This window comes from Capricornis sumatraensis, chromosome 3, assembly GCF_032405125.1.
Source record: "Capricornis sumatraensis isolate serow.1 chromosome 3, serow.2, whole genome shotgun sequence".
Classification (NCBI taxonomy): domain Eukaryota; kingdom Metazoa; phylum Chordata; class Mammalia; order Artiodactyla; family Bovidae; genus Capricornis; species Capricornis sumatraensis.
This window is the reverse complement of record NC_091071.1, coordinates 175731591-175756458: the sequence shown is the minus strand read 5'-3', so window position 1 is coordinate 175756458 and position 24868 is coordinate 175731591. Positions and strand designations below refer to the sequence as shown.

The 24868-nt window shown below is 53.3% G+C and overlaps 1 protein-coding gene across 4 annotated transcripts in view; it reads right to left on the bottom strand.

The window, feature by feature from the left end:
* Window positions 1-24868, bottom strand: part of ECE1 (endothelin converting enzyme 1) — a 122286-nt gene that overhangs the window by 21174 nt on the left and 76244 nt on the right. For all 4 annotated transcript variants that reach the window (XM_068968646.1, XM_068968644.1, XM_068968645.1 and 1 more), the window contains 5 exons: window positions 14238-14359; window positions 13052-13198; window positions 10126-10191; window positions 8812-9003; window positions 1167-1309 (listed from right to left, as the gene is read on the bottom strand). In XM_068968646.1, the coding sequence (XP_068824747.1) occupies window positions 1167-1309; window positions 8812-9003; window positions 10126-10191; window positions 13052-13198; window positions 14238-14359 (670 nt within the window). The remainder of the gene's footprint in view (window positions 1-1166; window positions 1310-8811; window positions 9004-10125; window positions 10192-13051; window positions 13199-14237; window positions 14360-24868) is intronic.

Genomic DNA, 24868 nt, shown 5'->3' with positions numbered 1-24868 from the left:
CGCTCTGACCAGCCAGGCCCAAGTCTCCATGAATGGGAGCTCTCACTACCCCCGCCCCACAGAGCACAGAGGGTCATCAGGGGCTGCCATCACCATTGTAGGCAAGGCACCTTCACACACACAGGGTGTTCACTAAAATGAACATCCAGCCTCAAACTGGAACCAATCTACATGTCTGACAACAGGGAATGGTGAATAAACAATCATACTTATACTCAATGGACTATCATGGAGTTATGAAAAATGAGACGTGCAGACGGCCTGGGTTGACATGGGGAAATGTTTATGATAAATGTTAAGGAAAGGCAAACTATCCACGTGGTAACAACGATGGGGAAAAAGAGTAACAAGGCATTAGAACACCCATCTCTCTCACTCACAAATCCATGCTTCTCTCTACAGATGTGCACACACACATCCCATAAGATCACCATGAGCGCTCAGGGTAATTTTAATTTTTGTTGTTTTTTTCTGTAGTTCAAAAAATTTTCTACAATATATCCTTTTTATTTGGCCGTACCACAAGGACTGTGGGATCTTTGCTCCCTGACCAGGGATTGAACCTGGGACCCTGCCGTGGAAGCCCAGAGTCCTAACCATTGGATCATCAGGGAATTCCCTGCAACAAGTCTTTAAAATTAAAAACAATCATAGATATTAACTAAAAGTGTTAGAACATTTACGGAGTCCCATTCGGGATGAGGCACCGTGTTAACACACTTCACACCAATTGTTTCACTCAATTCTCACAACAATCCTGTGCGGGAAGTGCTATTTGTATCTTCATTTCATGGATGAGGAAGATGAACCCAATAAAGGGAAAGAAACGTGCCCCAGGCTACCAAGGGGGCCGGTGGAGGAGTCAGGGTGCCCTGCAGCCTCTCAGAGAAGCCAGCCCAGGGGACTTCCCCGGTGGTCCAGTGGCTAAGACTCTCTACTCCCAAAGCAGGGGCCCTGGTTCGAACCTGGTTGAGGAACTCGATGCCACTGAAAGCTCCCGAGTGCTGCGACTAAGACCCAGCGCAGCCAAATACATATTTTTAAAAAGCTAGCCCGTGGGCCGATTTCCTTGGTCAGCGTGTCCCCATTCTGGCCGAGCAGAGGGGCCATGTGTGACCTCGAGGCTGCCTTTGCAGGGCCCGTCCCTGGGAGCTGGGTGCCCTTACCATTTGTCTGTGCTGTTGATGAGGGCGGAGACCTTGCTCAGGTATTCTTTGTCGTAGATGACAACAGGCTCTGACTCATTGATCTCCACGGGGTAGAAGATGGTGTTGAGGAAGGGCAGCCAGTTGATGGCAGGCGCCAAGGTCTGGAAGGGAAGCGGGCAGGGTGACTCTGGCCGGGCTGCCTCTCTTCAGAGCCCAGGTCTCCAGGTCGCTCTTCCGAAGAAGGAGCCCTCCTCTCCCCACCCACCGACAAAGCAGAAGAGTTGGGCGCTGACTGATAGTGCACTGGGCAGACGTCAAACCCAGGCTGGCTGACTGCTGTCAGAGTCCCTGTACACAGAAGGACACACATGAGGCTCCAAACACCGAACTGCAACTTGAAATGAAGAAGAGCCGACGCGGGGACAGAAGCAGCAGCTGTCGGTCAGGCCCCTCTACCGCCAGGAGCCACCGCGGGTGACAAGCGTCTTCTCTCAGCCAGACTGCCCGACAGGCCTAGGTGGTAGGCACCATTATCCCCACTTTACTGATGAAGAAACTGAGCCTCAGAGGGGTGTCATGGGGGTGTGCAGAATCTGGAGCCAAACTGCCCAGGATCATACCCTTACTAGCTGTGTGATCTCACGTAAGTTGATGAAGCCCCTTGTGCCTCAAGGGCTTCCTTGGTGCCTTAGACGGTAAAGAATCCGCCCGCAAAGCGGGAGACCCAGGATCGATCCCAGGGTCGGGAAGATCCCCTGGAGAAGTGCATGGCAACCTACTCCAGTATTCTTGGGCTTCCCTGGTGGCTCAGATGGTAAAGAATCTGCCTGCAAAGCAGGAGACCCAGGTTTGATCCTGGAGTCGGGAAGATCCCCTGGAGGAGGGCACGGCAACCCACTCCAGTATTCTTGCCTGGAGAATCCCATGGACAGAGGAGCCTGTGGCGGGCTATAGTCCATGGGGTTGCAAAGAGTCAGACACGACTGAGCGACTAACACCTTACTTTCTGTGTCTCAGGATCTCTGAAAAGTGAGGCTTATCTTCATAGAAACCATCCCACAGGGTTAATATGGGGATTAAACAACTTAAACTCATCCATTTTACTCAACACGTGTTTCTGCAACACGCATCAGTTCCTATGTGAGCGGTCCTCCACGTGACTGGCAACTACGAGACCGACGGCTGCAGAATGTGGAGGGCTTCGGCCCACAGGGGCGTTTTTCTCAGGCATGGAAGCTGGAAAAGCAGGTGCAGGATGTTAACCTCAGCAAGAGAGGGGGAGCCCTCAGCTCAGCTGAGGCACACAGAGGAAGCCGGTCAGCTCTATCTCAAGAAAATGTAAAAGGAGCACCTGCAGGGCTCTGTCCCCACAGAGGCACATGCCTGCTTTGCATAACTCAGCTCCCAGAGGGCTGCACTTGCCCTGGGCCCGCAGAATGGCAGGCCACTTGCACACAGCTCCTGTCCGTCTGTCTGCAGGGCCTCAGTGTCCACAGCCAGGAGCGCCATTCCACCCCCTAGGCAGCCTCCAGCCATGCCGAGCTCTCTCTCAAGGTTCCAGTTACCGTCTTGGGAGTGTTTTGATTACAAAGTCATGCTACATTTTAACTATGGCATTAAAGTACATTCACCATCCATCCCCAGATTCCACCTTGCAAAACTGAAAGTGACTCTATTAAACAGTATCTCCCCCACCCTCAGCCCTAGACAACCACCATTCTACCTTCTGTCTATGAATCTGACTACTCTGTAACTCATATAAGTGGAGCCATGCAGTATTTGTCCTTGTATGACTGGTTCATTTCACTTAGCATAATGTCCTCAAGTTACACAACTTTCCAGTGGTCTGCTCTAGTCCTGTTTTCCCCACGTTCTGTTATTTTTAGTCCTGTAATTTTATAGAAAGAAAGGTTTTTCAGGACTATATATCCTGTGTTACAGTAAAAATGCCTCTAATATCAATGGTATCTGGCATTGGGCAAGCACTCAACCAATGTTAGTTATTATAATCATTGATTAGCTATTGCAATCATTGCTCAACGTCTCCCAAGAGTGGTCCTGGGACTGATTCCAAATTCTTTGTTCCCTTGAAAATAGGCAAAGTGCAAAGACAAATTAAGGAAGTGAGAGTTGCGTTGTAAACAGCCTTTATACGGAAAGATCAGTTAAGAAAGTGAACTCAACCTGTTACACTGATGAACCCATAACCGGCTGGTAAATACTTAGAATCCCTTCAGTGACACAGGCAGCCATGGAAACCTGCCACTTGACAGTCTCTCTGGTTTTAAAGGGGAGCTCAGCTGCTGGGGAGCAAGGACCTCAAAGGACAGAAGGGGGCCAGTCCTGTGGGCAGTGGTGAGCTGGGAAACATTTAACAAATGGCTCTCGAGGATTTTTTTCTGGTGGTCTAGTGGCAAAGACTCCATGCTTCCAAGGCAGGGGGCCTGGGTTCAATCCCTGGTCAGGGAAGTAGGTCCCACATGCCACAACTAAGACCCAGCATAGCCAAATAAATAAATAAATAAATATATATATAACTAACAACTAGCTCTCAGTGATGGGGGGTGATCTGTGTTCCCACCATAACCTATTGTAAACTGCCCACGGAGCTGGGGAGAGCTGTGTGTGCCCAGCACATCCCTGCCTGCCTGGGAGCAAGATGAGCTGGGCAGAGCCGTGCCCTGAGTGAGACCTGGACTGGGGTCCCCACCATGAACCAGCGCTGGGACCTCAAGTCACTCTGCAGCCTTTCTTTCAATGGAGACAACAATCCCTTCCAAGTGCCTCTTGGGATGGCTTATTCAATAAACCGAGCTTCTTTCCCCCGCACCTTGTCCATTTCACCCTCTTTCCCTGGCAGGAGTCCCTTAAGCAAGTAACCTTTGGACCTCCCCATCAAATTTCTGTGGCTGCAAGACATGACAGTGTCCAGGTGAGCTGGTCAAACAGAGCTCAACAGTGCCATGGGACTGTGTGACTTGCTGGCAAAGACCCCAGGGAGAATAGCCAAGTTGACAAAATGTTGCTGTTTATACAATTAACGAGAGCTTCATCCAACTGCTGGTCACTGGGACTCTGATCAGGGTGGAGATACAGGTGATGATAAATCCCTGTGTACTTAACACAAGCCTGTTCCTGTAGGGAGAGCAGGTGTTCAGTGCATAACACAGGTAAATTCCCACAGCTCTGAAATAAGGTGTGTGTGGTTTACGAAAATTTTCACTCTTTATTGCTTTGCTGCTGCTGCTGCTGCTGTGAAGTCGCTTCAGTCGTGTCCGACTCTCTGCAACCCCATAGCCAGCAGCCCACCAGGTTCTCCCGTCCCTGGAATTCTCCAAGCAAGAACACTGGAGTGGGTTGCCATTTCCTTCTCCTATGCATGAAAGTGAAAAGTGAAAGGGAAGTCGCTCAGTTGTGTCTGACTCTTTGTGACCCCATAGACTGCAGCCCACCAGGCTCCTCCATCCATGGGACTTTCCAGGCAAGAGCACTGGAGTGGGGTGCCATCGCCTTCTCCGCTTTATTGCTTTAGCGAACATCTAGCTTAAAACTTGTGTGCTTGGGTCTGTGTCCATGGAGACAGCTGTTTTCACCAATCAGGACCTTCCACTTGTGACTCTAAGCCTTTGAGGTACACAGATGAGCTCTATTTTCCACACTTGCTGCCAAAGAAAAGTCCTGCTGGTCACCAAGCCCCCAGCTCAAGGAGGGATGCAAAGGGAGAGAACGCATGCTCCCAAGATTCCACCTCAGCCAGAGAATTTAGAGCAGAGGATGGGGCTCATTCCCAGTCAATCTTTGATGTGGAAGGTCCTAGGAAGGAATAGGAAGGGCCTCAGGCCCCTTAGAGGAGCGGAAGGAGGTCCGATTCATGGTCCTCAATTCAGACTCTACTGCTGGGGGCTTGCCTGGAACCGGACATGTCTTCTTAGAACCACACTGTGAAAGGCTGGGGTGCCTTTTCCTGAGTCACCTGAAGTATAGGAAGAAGATTACATTTCCAGATACCAAGGAACAAAAAGACATTCTCTCCTGTCCAAGGGTTAAATGAATCAAATTGGTTTAGGGCTGGAGACATGGGCTATCATCACTGATGACACAGGAACAGTGCTAAGAACGATGACTGTCGCATGTTCAGATTGCAGGCCAGTTTGTAAAGTTTGAGACCTCAGCCTTTGCCTCATCTCATCATCATGCAACCCCATGGGCAGGGCAGGCAGATTCTCAGCCAGGACACCAGGCTTCAGGCGTCCAGCACTTCTTTAAACACTAGACATCATTTTGTAATATGTCCCCATCCCCTTGGAGACACTCCATACCTTTCAACCTGGCCTCAAAAAATTCTGTGACTTAAAGGTAAGAACCGGGCTTTCCTGGTGGTCAAGCGGTTGAGAGTCTGCCTGCCAGTGCAGGGTCCACGGGTTCCCTGCCTGACCCGGGAGGATCTCACATGCCACGGGGCAGCTAAGCCCGTGTGCCACAACCATTAAGCCTGTGCTCTAGAGCCCGTGAGCTGTAACAAGAGAAGCTACCACAACAAGAGGCCCACGCACCACCACGGAGTCGTCCCGCTCGCTGCAACTAGAGAAAGCGCACCGCGACGGAGATCCAGCGCGGTCAGAAATATAAAGAATAAATGTGAAAAAGAAGGATGGGTAAAAACCACTGGAGAAAGTGCACCGCGACGGAGATCCAGCGCGGTCAGAAATATAAAGAATAAATGTGAAAAAGAAGGGCGGGTAAGAACCACTGGAGAAAGTGTACCGTGAGGAGATCCAGCGCGGTCAGAAATATAAAGAATAAATGTGAAAAAGAAGGGCGGGTAAGAACCGCTGCCCCTTATGAGGATAGGATCTGCCCTCATCTGTCTGTGTGTTCTGGAACACCGCAGGTGTGAATGAGCGAGCAAAGCCCACTTTATAAGGAAGGAAACCAAGGCTCGAGGAGGAGGGGGTTATGTGACTGGCCCAAGGCTGGCGGCGGCGCTGGGCTCGAGCAGTCCTCCGCTCACACCGCTCCAGGCTGCTGCCCCTGCTAAAATCCTCTCCACCTGGGGAGTTCTGCAGCTGGGGAGGGGGGAAAAGCTTTTCCTTTCTACTTGGAAGAACAGAGCAAAAGCTTGTTGAAATGGTGAAAGGGCGTCTGGGGATGGAGCCTACAAGCCACTCTGAGGCAGATGCACCCAGGGTGACTGCTTTCTCAGCCACTCTTGGGCTTCGTGGCCACTGTAGCGGGGACAGGGACCGCCGGAGCCCCTCTGGGCTGAGAACCAGGCAGCTGAAGCAAACCAAATCAAGTCGTATCAGCAAACAGCATCTCCCTCGACTTCCTGGCCTCGGAGAGGAAAAAACAGTGCCAGATGGTGCCCAGCACAGGCCTCTGATCTCCATAACAACCCACTCAGCACCACTCCCCACGATGCCAGCTTCTCCGGGGACCTAAAGGGGAGCTGGCACCCAGAAGGAGGCTGGGCTCTCTGGCCCTCATCCCCAGGCTTGTGTGGGCTGTGTCCCCACCTGGGACACCCACTCGGCCTGGCTCCTGCTCACCCCAGTGCGAGACTCACCCTCCCTGACTCTGCCCTGCCCTGGCTCCGGGGCTCTGCCTCTTCTGCCCAAAGCTCGAGGCAATGAGACTGAGCTTGCTTTCTTGCCGGTGTCCCCAGCTCATCTGGAAGCACGGCCCCAGCATGGTCCTATGGACACTTGCTGGAGGCAGAGATGGAGACAGAAAAGTGGTAGGGGTCCAGGTATTCTTCCGAAAAGGAGAGAAAATGAGCTGAACTCGAATGGACGGGCAGGACTTGGGCAGAGGTGGCCAGGACATCCTTCCCGGGGGGCAGCCAGGCGATGGCGGGAAACAGGAAGATTGATCGAGGCCTTTCTGCTGACCCCTCTGTGACCCTGGGGCCTGGGGGAAGGCTGGCATGCCATGAGCCAGAAAGAAGGAACTGGGGACTTCCCTGGTGGTCCAGTGGTGAAGACGCCATGCGCTCAAGGCAGGAGATCCAGGTTCCATCCCTGGTCAGGAAACTAGATCCCACGTGCTACCACAAAGAGTCTGCAAGCCACAACTAAAGAGACCACGTGCCGCAACTAAGACTCCGTGCAGCCAAATAAGTAAATAAAAACAAATATAAAAAGAAGAAAGAAGGAACTGCAAGGAACTTCATCACCTGCAAGTCCCAGGCAGCCACCAGGGGGCAGACTTTGGTAGAGGCCAATCTACAGAGGAATCAAGATTGCCGGGAGAAACATCAATAACCTCAGGTAGATAAGCAGATGACAAAGGACACCACCCTCATGGCAGAAAGTGAAGAAGAACTAAAGAGCCTCGTGATGAAAGCGAAAGAGGACAGTGAAAAGTTGGTTTAAAGCTCAACATTCAGAAAACTAAGATCATGGCATCTGGTCCTATCTTTTCATGGGAAATAGATTAGGAAACAGTGGAAACAGTGGAAACAGTGACAGACTTTATTTTTTTAGGCTCCAAAATCACTGCAGATGGTGACTACAGCCATGAAATTAAAAGATGCTTGCTCCTTGGAAGAAAAGTTATGACCAACCTAGACAGCATATTAAAAAGCAGAGACATTACTTTGCCAACAAAGATCCGTCTATTCAAGGCTATGGTTTTTCCAGTAATCATGTACAGATGTGAGAGCTGGACTATAAAGAAAGCTGAGTGCCAAAGAATTGATGCTTTTGAACTGTGGTGTTGGAGAAGACTCTTGAGAGACCCTTGGACTGCAAGGAGATCCAACTAGTCCATCCTAAAGGAAATCAGTCCTGAATATTCATTGGAAGGACTGATGCTGAAACTGAAACTCCAATACTTTGGCCACCTAATGGGAAGATCTGACTCATTGGAAAAGACCCTGATGCTGGGAAAGATTGAAGGTGGGAGGAGAAGGGGATGACAGAGGATGAGATGGTTGGATGGCATCACCAACTCAATAGACATGAGTTTGAGTAAACTCTGGGAGTTGGTGATGGACAGAGAGGCCTGGTGTCCTGCAGTCCATGGGGTCGCAAAGAGTTAGACACGACTGAGCGACTGGACTGAACTAAACTGAACTGATCTACAGAGGAAAACAGTGGCTTCTTAGATGGGTTACACCCAGTAGAGAGTCATACAGAGCTGACCTCAACCCTGCTACAGCTCCAGGAGGCCGCAGGGGTCATGGTCAAGAGCAGAGCTCCAGTGAGCCAAGCCTGAATCCAGGTCTCAGCTCCCCTGCCACTTAGAAGCCTGGAGGCCTTGAGCACGTCACCTAACCTCCCGGCTTGGTAAAAGGGAGGTGACATCAGATTTATTTGCCGTGTTTATTTGCTACGTGCCAGGCTCCAGGAGCTCGAGAGAATGGACGCGTCCAACCAGTACGATTCGATATTGTCATGAGCAGAGTCTCCCCAGCTAACTATGGTTTCAGAAAAGCAGCCTGGTGTACAGCAAGAGACCAGCTTGGCGTCACCGGCTGTGTGACCTTCCGCCGGCAACTCGACCTCTCTGAGCCCCAGTGCCATCTGTGAATTGGTGATAACAACCACCCCTGTGCTTCGTGGGGCTGTTCTGGTGAAGGAGGTGTCCACGCCCCCAGCCCAGCACCCTGCATCCTCAATTCCGTGGCCGCCCCGGCCTCCACGTCAGCTGACTCGGCTACCTGCAGCTCAGCCGCCGTCACTTTGTGGTAGATGAGTTCCTCGTCCCGGCGCTTCTCCTGGGGGATGGTGATGTTGGCCAGCGCCGTCTCAAAGTCCAGGATCTGCTGCATCTGGGGCCGGATGGTGTCCTCGGCACCCCCGCCCAGCAGCTTCCCCAGCTGGACCATGTAGTTCAGGTATCCCGTCAGCACCTGCGGGACCCAGCCCCCCACTTCCATCAGCGGCTGCCACCCACTGCCCGCTGGACAAGCTGGGCCAGGGGTGGGCAGTCAGGGCAGCCCTGAGCGGGCAGCCAGGGAGCTGGGGGTTCTACCCAGGAAACCAGCTTCATGAATGGTTTTGGCAGCATACGCCATCACTGGCTCCCCATGGCCCCCAGGATAAGGCCCACCCAGGGCCCCACGTGGGTTGGTCTCTGCTGTCCTGGCCCACACTCCCTCTGGGACGCCCATCACACGAAAGCCACCAGCGGGGCCACCGCTCAGGTCTTGTCTTGGAACACACTACTTCCGAACCACTCTGCTCTGCCAGGTCCCCAGATCTGAATTAGAGCCTCAGGTTACCTTCTCAGCTCGCCCTTCCCTTAGCACAATTGCTCACTATGCCTTGAATCTGGTGGCGAGTTATTTAACATCTGCTCTTCTCCTAGACTCGAAGTCCCACAGAGCGGGAAGTAGGCGGGCCTCGTGGACCACTGTCTCCCCAGCATCAGGCACTTAGTACACATTCACTCAATACAAGTGGGTGGGCTCGTGAATGGAAAGATGACGAAGCTCAGGCCACGTCTCCCTGCGACATCACGGGAAACAGTCGGGGGGAGGGAGGGGGTAGGCGGTTTGGAGTCAGTGTATCTAGATGAGAATCTCAGCCTCACCACTGACGGCTGGCTGTGTGACCTTCAGCAGGTCACTCAGCATCTCTGAGCCTTATTTCCTCCTCCGAAACAGGCCAGGGAAAAATAATATGCATATGACAGCTGAGAGGAATGACGTTTAGAGGCGTTCAGGACCTGCAGGGTTACCAGGAAGGCCAGAGGTAGTGGCCGTTGGATCTGCCTCTCTCTGGAACAGGAACAGATGACCCCTGTCCCGTCCCCTGGGCCCATAGGGTGATACGTGGAAGAGCTTCACTCTAAAATGGGGACAAATGATGCCCCTCCCCCTGCCAGGGACTGCTAGGTAAGGGACCCCTGTATGCTTCTCTAGCTTCAAAGACCTGCAGAGGGGAGGATACTGAGGGAATCACTGAAGGGGACAAACCACGGAGAGAGGTAGGCTGGGTAGGACCCACTCTCTCGGAAAAGGCACACCCACCTTCTCGTTCTCAGTTTTGTTCAGGTAATAATCTCTTGAGGGTAAGCCCAGGCCAGACTGGTCCACCTGGAGAGAAAAGTAGGGTGAGAGGGAAATCTGCTATCATGCACGCACACCCACGCACACGCATACCCATACACGTATACCCATGCACACACACCTGTGCATGCATACCCATGCACGCATACCTGTACACGCACACCCGTGCATGCACACCTGCACACGCACACCTGTGCGCACATACCCACGCACACACACTTGCACATGCACACCTGTGCACGCATACCCATGCATGCACACCTGCACACACATACCTGTGCACACATACCCACACACACCTGCACACACATACCCATGCACGCACACCTGCACATGCACACCTGTGCACACATACCCATGCATGCACACCTGTGCACGCATACCCATGCATGCACACCTGCACACACACACCTGTGCACACATACCCACACCTGCACACACATACCCATGCACGCACACCTGCACACGCACACCTGTGCACACATACCCATGCACGCACACCTGTGCATGCACACCCATGCACACACACCTGCACACACATGCCCGTGCACACACACCTGTGCATGCATACCCACACAGCCTCCACCAGTCCCATGGACAGCAGGCACAGAGCAACAAAGGGATGGGAGCACACAGAAGCACTGCCGGGAGCCAGCGTGAGGAATTCCACCCGTGACAAGGTCATGTGGCAGAGCTCTGATGGCAAGGCTAATCAGACCTCAGGTTTTCCCCCTGGAATTTCCTGAGCATCCACCCCCCCAAAAATAAGAATCTGCCTGCTTTTCCACTCTTCTGATATTCTCTGGAAAAAGTCAACTCAGGGCTTTAGTCTTCCACATTTGAAAGGGATGTTTCAGTTAAACCCCCTCTGATAGCTCTCTAGCTTGCCTAACAGGTTCCCCCGGACCTCTTACAGCTTGTGAATTGCTTACAGCCCCCCAACCGCAAGAGGCACAAAGCTTAAAGCATCTTAAAGATACAGAGCCTTTTCTAAAGAGCTAAAAATCATATTGGTGATGGGTTTTCACTGTTGACTCAATGATTGCCGCCAGGCCTCCATATTCTTTATCTTTTAGGCACCTGGGAGGATGTTAATCAATGTAATCGGGATGTAGAAAAAGATATATAGTAGTTTTGATGTTAGCAACACTAGACTTTTGAGTTAATTACTTTTCTTTTGTTATAAATCACTGTACTCCTTTTACTTGTTATAAATTGCTGTATCTTTGCTATGTAAGAATGTAACTTTATTTAGTGCTTTCTGAGAGTGGCACCGGACTCTGGGAAGATCAACACAAGTAAGTCTTCTGGTTGACAAACCCTTATCAGAAAAAAGGCTGTAAAATGTTAATTGGCCTTTTTTGGCCAGAAGATGGTGTAAATCACCTAAGACTTGTGTATACAATTAGGTATGCAGAGAGAAAAGCCTGGTTTTGATAAGAGTCTGGGCTGCTAATGCTGCATAATTTTGTATTACCCATTGATCTCTATGTACAATCAAAAAGGTATAAAAGGCCTTTCTAGACAATAGAGGCCAGGGCCAGTCGCTGGACTGGTTTCCCCCATTTCTCCTCTCTAATTTCTGGCTGAATTCCCATCTGGGGCGTGGAGGCTCACCATGTATACTTACTTGCCCCGGCTTTTAAGAACCACGCGAGAGGGAGCCCAAGGCGGGGCACCCCCGATATTCAAGAGGACACCAGTGGCCTAACGTAGATGGTGCAAGCTCCTTGTCTGGAACTTTATTGGCTTCCCACGTAAACCAAGTTATTCAGCCTTCTTTTTACACTTAATTTTCCTACTACACTATTTCTACCTAATCTAATCTCATATTAATAAATAAATAAGTTTTTTCCTCGCCAACTCCGTCCACCCTTCGAATTCCCTGGATCCACCGGGGCTGGACCCCGGCAAAGCACAAGCTGGTAGCAGGGGCCACCCCTGGGATGGCCCTCCAGCGAGGGGACAGACACATGCGGTCAGCTGTAGGGGTTCAGGGCCCTTCTCATGGGCCAGACAGAGCCATCCTCCTCTTTAAACTCCAAGGATCTGCAGACTCTCTCTGTTTAATTAACCACTTCCCAAGATAATGAGCGGTCCAGAATCACTCAGAGCTATGTCACCTTAGACAAGCTATTGAACCTTTCTGATCCTCAGCCTCTCCAGCTGGAAGATGGGGAACCATCAAGCCCTCAGAGGTGGGATGAGAATACAAGGAGACAGTACCCGTGAAGGGCTTGCTGGGTGCTGGGCAGGGAGGCAGGGTCAATCCCTGATAGCTCGTAACAAAGCCTTTGGCCACACTCTGACATACCTGGAGTAGGTGTCACTATAGTTCATTTGACGGATAAGGAAACTGCAGCTCAGAGAGGCTGAGGCACTCCCCCATGGTCACACAGTGAGTGAGTGGTAGAGGTGGGGAGAAACCCAGGAGAAGCTTGGGTTTCTCACTTTGGCACCTGAGAGTGGGCTGACCAGGGCTGCGGCTCCCCTGGGTGTGCTGTCTGGGGCAGGCTCTGGTGGGAACAGGTGGACTCAAAGCTATTCCAAGCAGAGCCACGAAAGCTGGAGACAGAGGTGGGGTGACCAGGAGGCGGCTCCGGCTGTGCCCAGGACTTGACATCACCCCTGGGGCCCATGGACCAATCAGAAACCCCCAAATTCATCTGCACTGTGGTACCCCACCTACCCAAGGAGGACAAGCCTGCCCTTTAACAACTTTCCTGCCCTAAATCTCACAGTGGGGAGCCTCCAGAGACAGCAAGCTCAGGAACCGGAAGCCTGTTGCCCAGGGCAGGTCTGCACCCCGCCCCACCCAGCCACTTGCGAACACACATCAGGCCTGGAGGTCAGGCCCGTCCTCGCCCTAGACCTCCAGGCCGCTCACCTGGATCACGTTGCTGTTGGAATTCTTGGAGTCGGCGCTGACGTAGACAGAGAAGAAGGGGGAGGTGTGGTAGTGGGATGTGACCACCTGCAGGGTGTCCTGGAAGTTGTCCCTGTCCCAGGGCCCCGTGATGTTCCAGCCGCCGAGCTGTGGGCAGGGAGAGGGGACGTGGGGGGGATGAGCTGGCTGAAGGCCAGACGTGGGTTCTGCTCCCGCAGTGGACATGCTGTGTGACCTTCTGCAGTCCTCTGACCTCTCTGGGCCTCAGGAGCAAATGAGAGTTCTGGTCTGTCTTTACTGGGGGTTTCTGATCAGGGAGTCATGAGAACATGGCTCCTGCTTCCGAGGTGGCTGACTTTTCCTGAATCTGTTCATTTTTGAATAATCAATCGTGTGAATGTAATTTCTATTAAAGCAGAAATTCAACTGTGCCCATAAAAAAATGGGTCCATATTCTTTATAAGGTTGATGAGCTAAGGTCTAACAGAGTCTCTCTCCGAGTTGGGACTTTCTAATGTTCTCCACCTGTGCCATAGGGGAGGGCTGTCCAGGTGGGTGTCCACGGTGCCCCACCCTGCCTCAGGGCCCCCCAGCAGCCCACCTGGGAGCGGGGCCTCAGGGGAACAGCAGGCCCCTGGGAACACCCACGCCCACCCTTCTGTGTGTGCCGGGCAGCCTGGCCAGCCTTGGGTGGCTCCCCTCAGGGTCCCTCCGAGGCTGACTGGACGGTGCCCGGGAGGGCATTCAGCTGAGGGGGATGGGGTGCCAGTGTGGCCCCGGGGGTCAGTGTGGCCCTCCTCACCGGGAGGGCTCTGCTTCTGACCCCAGAGTTTCTGCCGGTCCTTGCGAGACACACCCCTCTGCACACACAAACATCCCCTCTGAGGGAATGGAAGCAGCCAGAAAGAGAAACATTTTCCCTGTAAACGCAGCCCTTGTCCCACTCGCAGATGCCCAGACACACAAACACACACACACACAAACACACACGACAGACATCCCCATTGATGCAGAGATGCACGCACACACATACACACACGCTCAGGCAGCCTGACACATGTCAGCAGACTCCATGATCCGGCTGGGTAAGGTGTAAGGTGGCTGGGCCCTGGCGGTGGAAGCCAGCGGTTCGGGCAGGGGGCAGGGGGCAGGGGGCATGGCAGGGGAGACGGGGGCAGGGGCCCACCTTCTTGATGAGCTCCATCAGAGGTTTGGCCTTGAGCTCCTCAATCCTGGTTTCATTCATGCAGGCTCGGTAGTACACCTGGGCCTTTCTCTCTGCCTCGCTCACGCTGGCCGTGGAGTTTTCTGGAACGACAAAGGACAGCGGTTGACGGCACACGCCCGTCCCCACGCTGGGCGGCCCCAGGAGAGCTCAGGCGTCCTCAGTTGTGCAAAGGGCTGGCACAGGAGCCTGTCAGTGCAGGCGAGGAGCCGGGTCAGAGCAGAGATGCGACCACCGCAGCAGGCACGCTGGAGGGTTCCTCACCTCAGCCGGCTGCACGCGGAGAGAGGAGCCTGTGCTTCCCCATCTCCGCTGGACGCCTTCTCAGACCTGTCCCGGGACGGCAGACGGCGGTCGGCTTCCCTGCCAGCCAGCATGCGGCCCGCACTCCCCCGCCTGGCGTGTGGGACAGATGCCTGTCTTGGGGCTTTCTTTCCAGATTTCCGAGAACCTCTCTTGTGATCAAGACTGGACTTGGGCAGAGCTTGAAGGGCCTCGCTCATTACAGACTGGCTTTCAGTGCCCTTCCTCAGCGGGGCTGGGCAGCTTTGTCTGACCTCGAGTTGACACAGAGGCCCATTGCCATGCTCCTTCCCACCCCCAAGAGCAGCACCTCAGTGCTTCACCTGGGGACCCCTGGGAACCCCTGGCCCTTCTCCTTGCCCCTGGGGCCCTGGTCCCGATGCTACCTGCTGAGGACCAGGCTCCTGCATGTGCCCAAGCCTGTCCGCACCCACTGGAGGTGACAGGGCAGTCTGTGTCTGTTCATCTGGCTCCCCTGGGGCACTCCACCTCACTCCTCCTCCAGGATCCTGAAACCCCTCCCTCTGCTTCCTGGAGAGACTCCCTACACCCCACTTCCTTCATGAAGACTCTTCTGGCAAAAGTGTATCCATTCGTTCACGAAGCAGGTACTAGTTGCTAACTCTATGCCAGGCTCTGTGACAGCTTAGGGGACACAAAAGACAATGTCCTCGTCCCCATGGAGCTTCCTTTTGAAGGAATAAATACAAATACAAATAAACACGAATACTAAACAAGGAAACGCATAAAGAAAAAGCTCCCTCTAGCCTTCTGCATCGGACACTCACACCGCACTCAGCTTCCAAGGCCTCTCAGAGGCCACCTTGACTAAGAGGCGTCTCCTCAGAGACTCGTTCACGAAGGGCCTCCACGCTGAGCACCTACAGGTACCAGACTGGGCATAAGGTTTCAAGGACGTGACTGAGACCCACTCCTGCCTCCGGGGAGCTCCTGGTCTAATGGTGACTCAGGCATGCAAGATGCACCCTTAAGACAGGGTGTGCGTTCACTAACGCAAATGGTTCTGCCACCTACAGAAAGGTCACAGCCTTTGGTGGAGTGGGGAGGGCCTACGGGGGAGGGTCTCCAGAGGATGTTCTACTGTTTGAGCCAGTTCTGAAAGACAAGAAGTTACTCACCAGGCAGAAATGAAGGGAAAGGGTATTGGGTCTGGTTGGGTGCGGGGGAGTTGGACAGGATGAAGCAAAGCAAGGAAGCGTAAAAGGGCCTGGGAGAAAAGAAATGTTTGGCGGAGCCTGTTTCACAAGGGCGGGAGTCATTTCCTGACCGGTCTAATCAGCTTTCCCAGCCCTTCTCCCGAGCACGCCCCTGCCCTCCAATTCTTACCATAAACAGCGTCACGGGGACCACTGGCAGAGAACGTCAGCCCCGTCTGGGTGCAGTCAAGGAGACGGCCCTGAACGGGACGGGAGTTTGAAGGGTGGTATGGAGACGGAGGTCCAGGGGCGTGCTGCGGGGCTGTGGAGGGTACACACAGCCCTGGAATTTACCAGGGACCACTGCTGAGCCCTGGAGACAACTGAGCGCCCCCTGGGCCCTCCTGGAGTGTGAGAAGAGCCTTCTGGGGGCAGGGAGGGGGGGGCCAGATGGGGCGAGAGCTGTCCGGCTCCCCAGACTCTCCAAGCAGAACATCGGGGAATGCAAAGTGGGGGCTCCCACCGCCTCCCAGGGGCCTCATTTCTACGGCAACATCCCCCAGCAGCTAGGCTGTTGAAGAACCATCACTGCTCACCAGACCCCAGCATCCCACTGCCCTCAGCTGGCTCTGGCCATGACCTTGAAATGCCAGAGCAGCGTCAGGGGAGGCACGTTCTGCGTGCTCTGGCCCACAGAAGGGCCTAGTATCTCTCTCCTTTGTGGCCTCAAGGCCACTGAGATAAGAGGCCCAAATAAAGACTCCCAAGGAACAGCCTGGCTGTGCTCATTACAGCGAGTTCCAGGCAGACCCATCAGATACAATTCCACTGGGAGGTGGAATGCCTCGACTTCCCTCTCAGCTTCAAACTTCCTTCCTCCTGGCTCCACACCCCTGTGGTCAACCTCGGCTCAATTCCTCACAAACGTTTACTAAGCTCCAGCAGTTTGGGGGCTGCTGGGCTGGGGGAGGAGGAGGCACTGGGCAACTCGGGACACACAGGTGTGGCAGCGTGAGGTCCGCAGCTTGACGGGCCAGATGGACAACAGCGTGGTCCACACAAGACCTCTGATTATGCGTGGGGTGATGCTACAAGGAGCAAGTCCAGGGGCTTTAAACAGGATGGCGGGGGCGGCCTGAGAATGCCGTGCTGGAGCTCTGGGAAGGAAGCATGAAGATGTGGAGCGACTGCCAACGTGGGGCTTGGCGGCCTTGCCCACCAGTCCACAGCTGAGTCCCCCTGTTCCCCCTGCACCGGGCGGGCACACGGCAGCCCGCAGCGATGGGCACAGAAAGAACGGAGCCCAGAGTCTGCGTCTGATGAGGAAGAAGCTGTATCTGGGGGGCCAAGAGGGTGCTGAGGCCCGGGCCCAGGGGAGACTGGCAAGGGGAGGAAAGGAGGTGGCGCGGGGGGCAGGGAGGGACAGAGGATGAGGCCTTCGGGGACTGAGCACGCTCCATCCCCAGCACCTGCCCATGCAGGCTGAGGCTGGAGCCCCGGAAGCAGGCCAAGTTCCTCCACCACCCCCCACCCCACCCCCCCTCAGGACCACCCATGGCATCTTTTCCACCTCCTCTCCTTCCTCCTCGCTCAAAGGCACCTGCGACCCCGCAGACTCCTTGCGGGACAGGAGCCAGGGTGAGACGGCCAGCTGGGAGCTCGCTGCAACAGACCAGCAGAGCGATGGAGCAATGCTCAGGGCGGGGGCAGGGTGGCAGAAAGAAGGGCCGAGAAGCCAGTGGGGGGAACACGAGAGGAAGCAGGAGTTGAGACACTGCCAGGTTCCCCTGGCCGGAGTCGGGGGCACTGAGCTACAGAAGTGGGCGGTGGAAGGCAGGTTCCGTGAATGGAGCCAGCACTTCGGATTTCAGCTATTTTACATTTGAGATCTATCAGACATCCACGTGGAACCTTGGGGGCAGTCGCTGCTGTCTTGAATATTTTTAGCTCCAAGAGGCATAGGAGTATACACATTCCTTAATATTGCCTAGAGGGCCCTACAGCATGCATTCTCAATGAGGGTAATACTGCTCCTAAAGTGGGGAGAAAATTCATTCTTGAATAGCAGAACCATCTTGTTCTTTTTGTTTCCTTGGCTGTGCCAAGCAGCATGCAGAATCTTCATTCTCTGACCAGGGATCAAACCTGCGCCCTCTGCACTGGAAGCACAGCCTTTTTTTTAAAGTTTTTTAAAAATGTAGACTTTTTTTTTTCCCACGGTTGAATTTTTACAATATTCCTTCTGTTTTATGGTTGTGATTTTTTTGGCCATGAGGCATATGGGATCTTCGCTCTCCAACCAGGGATTGAAGCCACACACCACCACCCGCCCCCCGCCTCACCAGCACTAGAAGGTGAAGTCTTAACCACTGGACCACCAGAAAAGTCCCTAGAAACATCTTATTTTATGAATACATACAGGGCTTCCCTGGTGGCTCAGTGCTAAAGAACCTACTCGCCAGTGCAGGAGATGCAGGTTTGATCCCTGGGCTGGGAAGATCTCCCGGAGAAGGAAATGGCAATCCTCTCCAGTACTCTTGCCTGGAAATCCATGGACAGAGAAGCCTGGCAGCTTATAGACCATGGGGGTCACAAAAGAGTTGGACACGACTTAGTGAGTGACTAAACCACAAGAACAGTACAGAAACAAGCATACAGTCTATCTGTGGGGTTAAGATTTTAGGGAGGGGGCAGTCATTAGAAAAGGTTGGGAAACACCGCCCTGAATGACCTGGGCCTTGCCGCCTTGCCGCCTCCAGCTCGAGCCTGCCTTCTGTTCCCTCCCTCTTGATCTCACATTCCTACCCCAGGGCTGACTAAGGTCCATCTAGTCAAGGCTATGGTTTTTCCAGTAGTCACGTATGGATGTGAGAGTTGGACTGTGAAGAAGGCTAAGCGCCAAAGAATTGATGCTTTTGACCTGTGGTGTTGGACAAGACTCTTGAGAGTCCCTTGGACTGCAAGGAGATCCAACCAGTCCATCCTAAAGGGAATTAGTCCTGAATATTTATTGGAAGGACTGATGCTGAAGCTGAAACTCCAATACCTTGGCCACCTGATGGGAAGATCTGACTCATTGGAAAAGACCCTGATGCTGGGAAAGATTGAAGGTGGGAGGAAAAGGGGACGACAGAGGATGAGACAGTTGGATGGCATCACCTACCAGATGGACATGAGTTTGAGTAAACTCCAAGAGCTGGTGATAGACAGGGAGGCCTGGCGTGCTGCAGTCCATGAGGTCGCAAAGAGTCAGACATGGCTGAGCGAGCGACTGAACTGAACTGAGCTGAAGTCTTTACAACCATGTCATTTATTAACTCATTAATTTGTTGACTGTCTCCCCTGTGAGAATGTAAGTTCCACAAAGAAAGACTGCTAAATTCCTTCCACAACCCCGGGCACCTAGTGAAGCTGCCCCACAGTCAGCGGACAGCATGGAGCTGCTGAGACCAAGGGAAGGTGTGCCTGGGGCTCCGCAGACAAAGGCGTCCATCACTCGGGCCCGAGGGAGCAGGCTCGTTTTCCAAGTGAAATCAGGCACAGTTGATTTTCTCCTGAGGAAAAGCCTGGTTTCCTTTAAAACACCCCAGACCTTGTTTATTTCCCAGAAGTGGAGAGCGGCCGAGGAGGAAGGGGCTGGGCAGTGTCTAGGACCCAGTGTGTGTGCGCGCTCAGTCACTGAGTCATATCCGACTCTTGCCACCCCTAGACTGTAGCCCGTCAGGCTCCTCTGTCTATGGGATTCTCCAGGCAAGAATACTGGAGTGGGTTACCATCTCCTCCTCCAGGGGATCCTCCCAACCCAGGGATTGAGCTCACGTCTCCTGAGTCTCTGCACTGGCAAGCAAGAATTTTTTTTTTTAACCATTGAGCCACCAGGGAAGGCCCGAGGACCCAGAAGGGGGCCATATTTTGAAAATGGTGGCACTTCCAGGACCCCAGTGGTCTGGAGACAATTTGGCAGCCAGGACCAGACAACAGGACTCCCGACTGCCTGGGTACTTCCTTCCAGGGACCCCGAATTCCAGAAACTTCCTCTGTCACTTCCCCAAAGTCCCAGAGAGGAAAAAGAGCAACGCATTTAATTGGCCTACTTCTTCCTCTGGAAGTTTTTATTGGCACACCCTTTCCCACAGCACTCCTGGGATGAGACAGATGCTGGGCGGCTGCAGACATGGGTGCCAACTTATAGGCAAGAGGCTGGGTCACCAGTCCAAGGTCACACCAGCGAGTGGCTGAGGCCAGAGCAGAGGCCTATGCTCTCTCGCCATCTCTTTCCCCTCCTACAGGTTGGCCTGGAACACCAGAGGGGGATCTGAAGCAATCCAGCCGCCCCTAAGAAGCCCTGGACACCCACTCCCATCCGTGGATCAACTCATCACTCAATCCATCCAGGGACTTCACTGGTGATCCAGCGGTGAAGAATCTGCCTGCCAACGCAGGGGACACAGGGTCAGCCTTGGGTGGGAAGACCCCACATGCCACAGAGGAAATAGGGCTTCCCCAGTGACGCTACTGGTAAAGAACCTGCCTGCCAATGCGGGAGACGTAAGAGACGCAGGTTCGATCCCTGGGTCAGGAAGATCCCCTGGAGGAGGGTATGGCCACCCATTCCAGTATTCTTGCCTGGAGAAACCTCACGGACAGAGGAGCCTGGCGGGCTACAGTCTATAGGGTTGCAATGAGTCAGATGCAACTGAAGTGACTGAGCACACATGCACGCACAGAGCGACTAAGCCCGTGCACCACAACTATGGAGTTTGAGCGGCTAGAGCCCACACTCTGCAACGAGAGAAGCCCCTGCAATGAGAAGCCCACACACGGCAAGGGAGAGGAGCCCCTGCTCACCACAACCAGAGAGAGTGCGGGCACAGAAAGCAGACCCAGCGCCGCCAAAGATAAATAAATGATTGATTAAAAAAGCCAATCCACCTAACCACCCCTGCCCCCCACCAAACATGAAAGAGAAAGAAGGGCCTGCTGCGGGAGTGACATTGGATAGAAGGCATTTCACATGCAGATCTGGTCCATAGAGTTTTCAGCGTGCACAGGAAGATGAAGCTACATTTGACAGTAAATACTGGAAAAGTAAAACAAAATGACAACAGAAGAGATGTCACAGGGTGGCCTGATGAACCGCCAAGTCCCCGACACAGACAGATTCGATGCCATTGGAATGATTCTGTCTGTATCTGGTCAGGAGTAGAAGAAAGGGAAACCATTAACTTGGGCTTCAGGGAATCTGCATTACTTGAACTGTTACAGTTCAGTTCAGTTCAGTCACTCAGTCGTGTCCGACTCTTCCCGACCCCATGAACTGCAGCACGCCAGGCCTCCCTGTCCATCACCAACTCCCGGAGTTCACTCAGACTCATGTGCACCGAGTCGATGATGCCATCCAGCCATCTCATCCTCTGTCGTCCCCTTCTCCTCCTGCCCCCAATCCCTCCCAGCATCAGGGTCTTTTCCAATGAGTCAACTCTTCACTGAAGGTGGCCAATGTATTAGAGTTTCAGCTTTAGCATCCTTCCAACAAACACCCAGGACTGATCTCCTTTAGGATGGACTGGTTGGAGCTCTTTGCAGTCCAAGGGACTCTCAAGGGTCTTCTCCAACACCACAGTTCAAAAGCATCAATTCTTCGGCACTCAGCTTTCTTCCCAGTCCAACTCTCACATCCATACATGACCACTGGAAAAACCATAGCTTTGACTAGACGGACCTTTGCTGGCAAAGTAATGTCTCTGCTTTTGAATATGCTGTCTTTTAATTTCATGGCTGTAATCACCATCTGCAGTGATTGTGGCGCCCCAAAAAATAAGGTCTGACACTGTTTCCACTGTTTCCTAATCTATTTCCCATGAAGTGATGGGACCAGATGCCATGATCTTCGTTTTCTGAATGTTGAGCTTTAAGCCAACTTTTTCACTCTCCTCTTTCACTTTCATCAAGAGGCTTTTCAGTTTCCCTTCACTTTCTGCCATAAGGGTGGTGTCATCTGCATATCTGAGGTTATTGATATTTCTCCCGACAATCTTGATTCCAGCTTGTGCTTCTTCCAGCCCAGCGTTTCTCATGATGTACTCTGCATAGAAGTTCAATAAGCAGGGTGACAATATACAGCCTTGACGTACTCCTTTTCCTATTTGGAACCAGTCTGTTGGTCCATGTCCAGTTCTAACCGTTGCTTCCTGACCTGCATACAGATTTCTCAAGAGGCAGGTCAGGTGGCCTGGTATTCCCATCTCTTTCAGAATTTCCCACAGTTTATTGTTACAAGTAGGCATCAATTATTTTTTTTGCATGATTCATTTTAGAATATACAGTAAACTTGACAAGTACACAAAATTTAATTGTAGTTCAAGCCTGGAGAGGCCCTTTGGTAACCACAGAAGGCATAACGGGAGAAGCAGGTTTGACAGAGTCTTGCAGGACTGGGACGGGGTGGGGAAGGTATTCTAGATGGCAGAATAGCCTGTGCTAAAAGCACTACTAGGTAGAATGCCTAAGGCGAGGGCCCAGCCTCAGGGTGACAGGTCCAACCGTATCTTTCCCCTGATGAAGTGAGGACACCCTCCGGTCTCCCCAAAGCCTACGAGGGGAGCCCCCGCCGGCAGTGTGTATGGATGGCAGAGAGTCTTCCGGCTGAGGCACCTGGGTCTCATGCGGCTGAGGTCGCCCCCTCTAGCCAGCAGGCTGCCAAGATATGCCACGGTGGCACTTGGCCCAGCTCAACCCACCGGCTACAGATGTCCCCAGATTTCCTCGGAGGGGCCAGAGCAAACCCACTGTTCACAGAGAGAAGGGGCTCGCCCAAGGTCACGGGGCAAGTGATGGTGACAGCTGTCCTGCACGACCAGCTGATAACAATCCTCACTGTGCTCTGAGTTGTCTTTCTCCTCCGAGAGAAGCCGCCCCCACCCAGGCCAGCCTGCCTAGCCAGGCCCCCTGTGTATCCAATCCCTCCCTAGACCTGCTGGCTGACCCCTTTGTCTTGGGGGAGCTGAAACCAGCCTGACCTGGAGCCCAAGAATGCACTGGCCCACGTGCCTGCATATTTCTCTCACCTGCTCACCTGCTTTCTGCCCCTTCAGGAATTTCCAGGTATCAAGAGTCCCAGGTATCAAGGTCCACAGGGCAGGGGCCGTTTCTAGACTGGTTTTCAACAGTGAGCCCAGGGGGAGGGGATGCCAGGATATACCTCATGGGGAAGCTCTTGGTCATAATGACATGAAGGGACCCCAGCTACTTGTTCACTGGGCCCCGGTTAGGTCTCCGCTGGCCCGGAGAACAAAATCAAGCAGTTGTCAGGGAAAAGAGATGGCAGGGCAGACCATACTTCGGGGCTGCTCTGTGACCTCTGTGCACAGCAGAATCAGTAGAGAAAGACAGGTCTGAGGCCCCAGCTCCACCATTTCCTAGATCTGTTTCCTTTGTATTTGTGAATCACATCTGTAAAATGGGCATATACTCCATGGCTTAAAGAAAATAATACAAGTAAACAACCCAGCATGGTCTTGGATACCCCCATACCTCCTTGGGGCTTCCCTGGCAGCTCAGATGATAAGGAATCTGCCTGCAATGCGGGAGGCCTGGGTTCGATCCCTGAATCGGGAAGATCCCCTGGAGAAGGGAATGGTTACCCACTCCAGTATTCTTGCCTGGAGAATTCCATGGACAGAGGAGCCTGGCTATGGGATTGCAAAGAGTCAGACAAGACTGAATTGCCTAACACTTTCAGACCTCCTTCTGCTAAGAGGCTCTATCAGGACTTCTAGAAGAGAAAAACAAACACCGTGTATTAACGCGTATGTGTAGAATCTGAAAAAGCTGGTATAAACAATCTTATTTATAAAGTAGATAAAGAGTCACAGGTGGATGCCAGTGGGGAAAGCGAAGGCATGGGATGAATCGGGAGATCACAGACACTCCTGATACTGCGTGTGAAATAGGCAACTACGGAGAGCCCACCGTATCGCACAGGGGCTCTGCTATAGCACTCGGTGGTGACCTAAACGGGAGGGGACATAAGTGCATGCGTAGCTGACTCACCACACTGCGCAGCAGAAACTGATACAACATTGTAAAGCAACTATACTCCGGTTACTTTTTTTTTTTTTTTTTAAGAAATAAGTGAAAAGTGAAGTTGCTCAGTCGTGTCTGACTCTTTGCAACCCCATGGACTGTAGCCTGCCAGGCTCCTCTGTCCATAGGATTTTCCGGGCAATAGTACTGGAGTGGGTTGCCATTTCCTTCTCCAGGGGATCTTCCTGACCCAGGGGTCGAACCCAGGTCTCCTGAAATGTAGGCAGACGCTTTACCGTCTGAGCCACCAGGCAAGTCCAAGAAATAAAAGAAGCAATAATTACTCTCTCTGTGACCAGCCCATGAATCCTTAGAACACCCTGGCCAGTACTCTGAGTTGGTTCCCACTTCATAGGTGAAGGGCTGAAGCAGGCGGGGCAGCCCTCTGCAGTCACACAGCCTGTAGGGAGAGGGCTGACCTGGAACTCACCCATCCCCACCACCGAGGAGGGCAGTTCTGCTGAGCGCCTACTGGGTGCCAGGCTCTGAGCCAAGCACGCTAACCCATCACACGCGAGATGATACCCACAGTAACCTTGAGCATCAGACAATACCATCATCCACCTTTTACAGATAGTGAAATGAAGCTGTAGAGAAGGCAGGTCACTCGTCCAAGGCCACACGTCATCGGCTAGCCTGTCGGGGTTCCTGATCCCATCGGGCCCTGACCCAGGGTCAGGGGCTTGTACGCAGGGTCCGGGCTGTTGCACGCCAGCTCAGTGCAGCTCCCCACCCTCAGGGACAGCGGGGATGGAAGGCCAGAGTCAAGACTGGAGGCCACTGCTGTGGGGGCGGGACAGGGTGTGGGGATGGGCTGAGTCTTGGCTGAGACCCAAGGTCTTCCTGACAAGACCCATGATCCTCCCAGAGGCAGCAGATCAGGACCCAGGGGTGCCCTCCCCAAGAGCCAGCTCCAGGCCTGCCTGGGGAGGCAGAGGGCCCATCTGCCTTTCTCCACAGTCCCTTCTCGGTGTGAACTGGTCCCCTTGGCTGAAGCCCCTGGACCGGCAGGGTGTCCTTGGCAAGCTTAACCTCTGTTTCGTCATC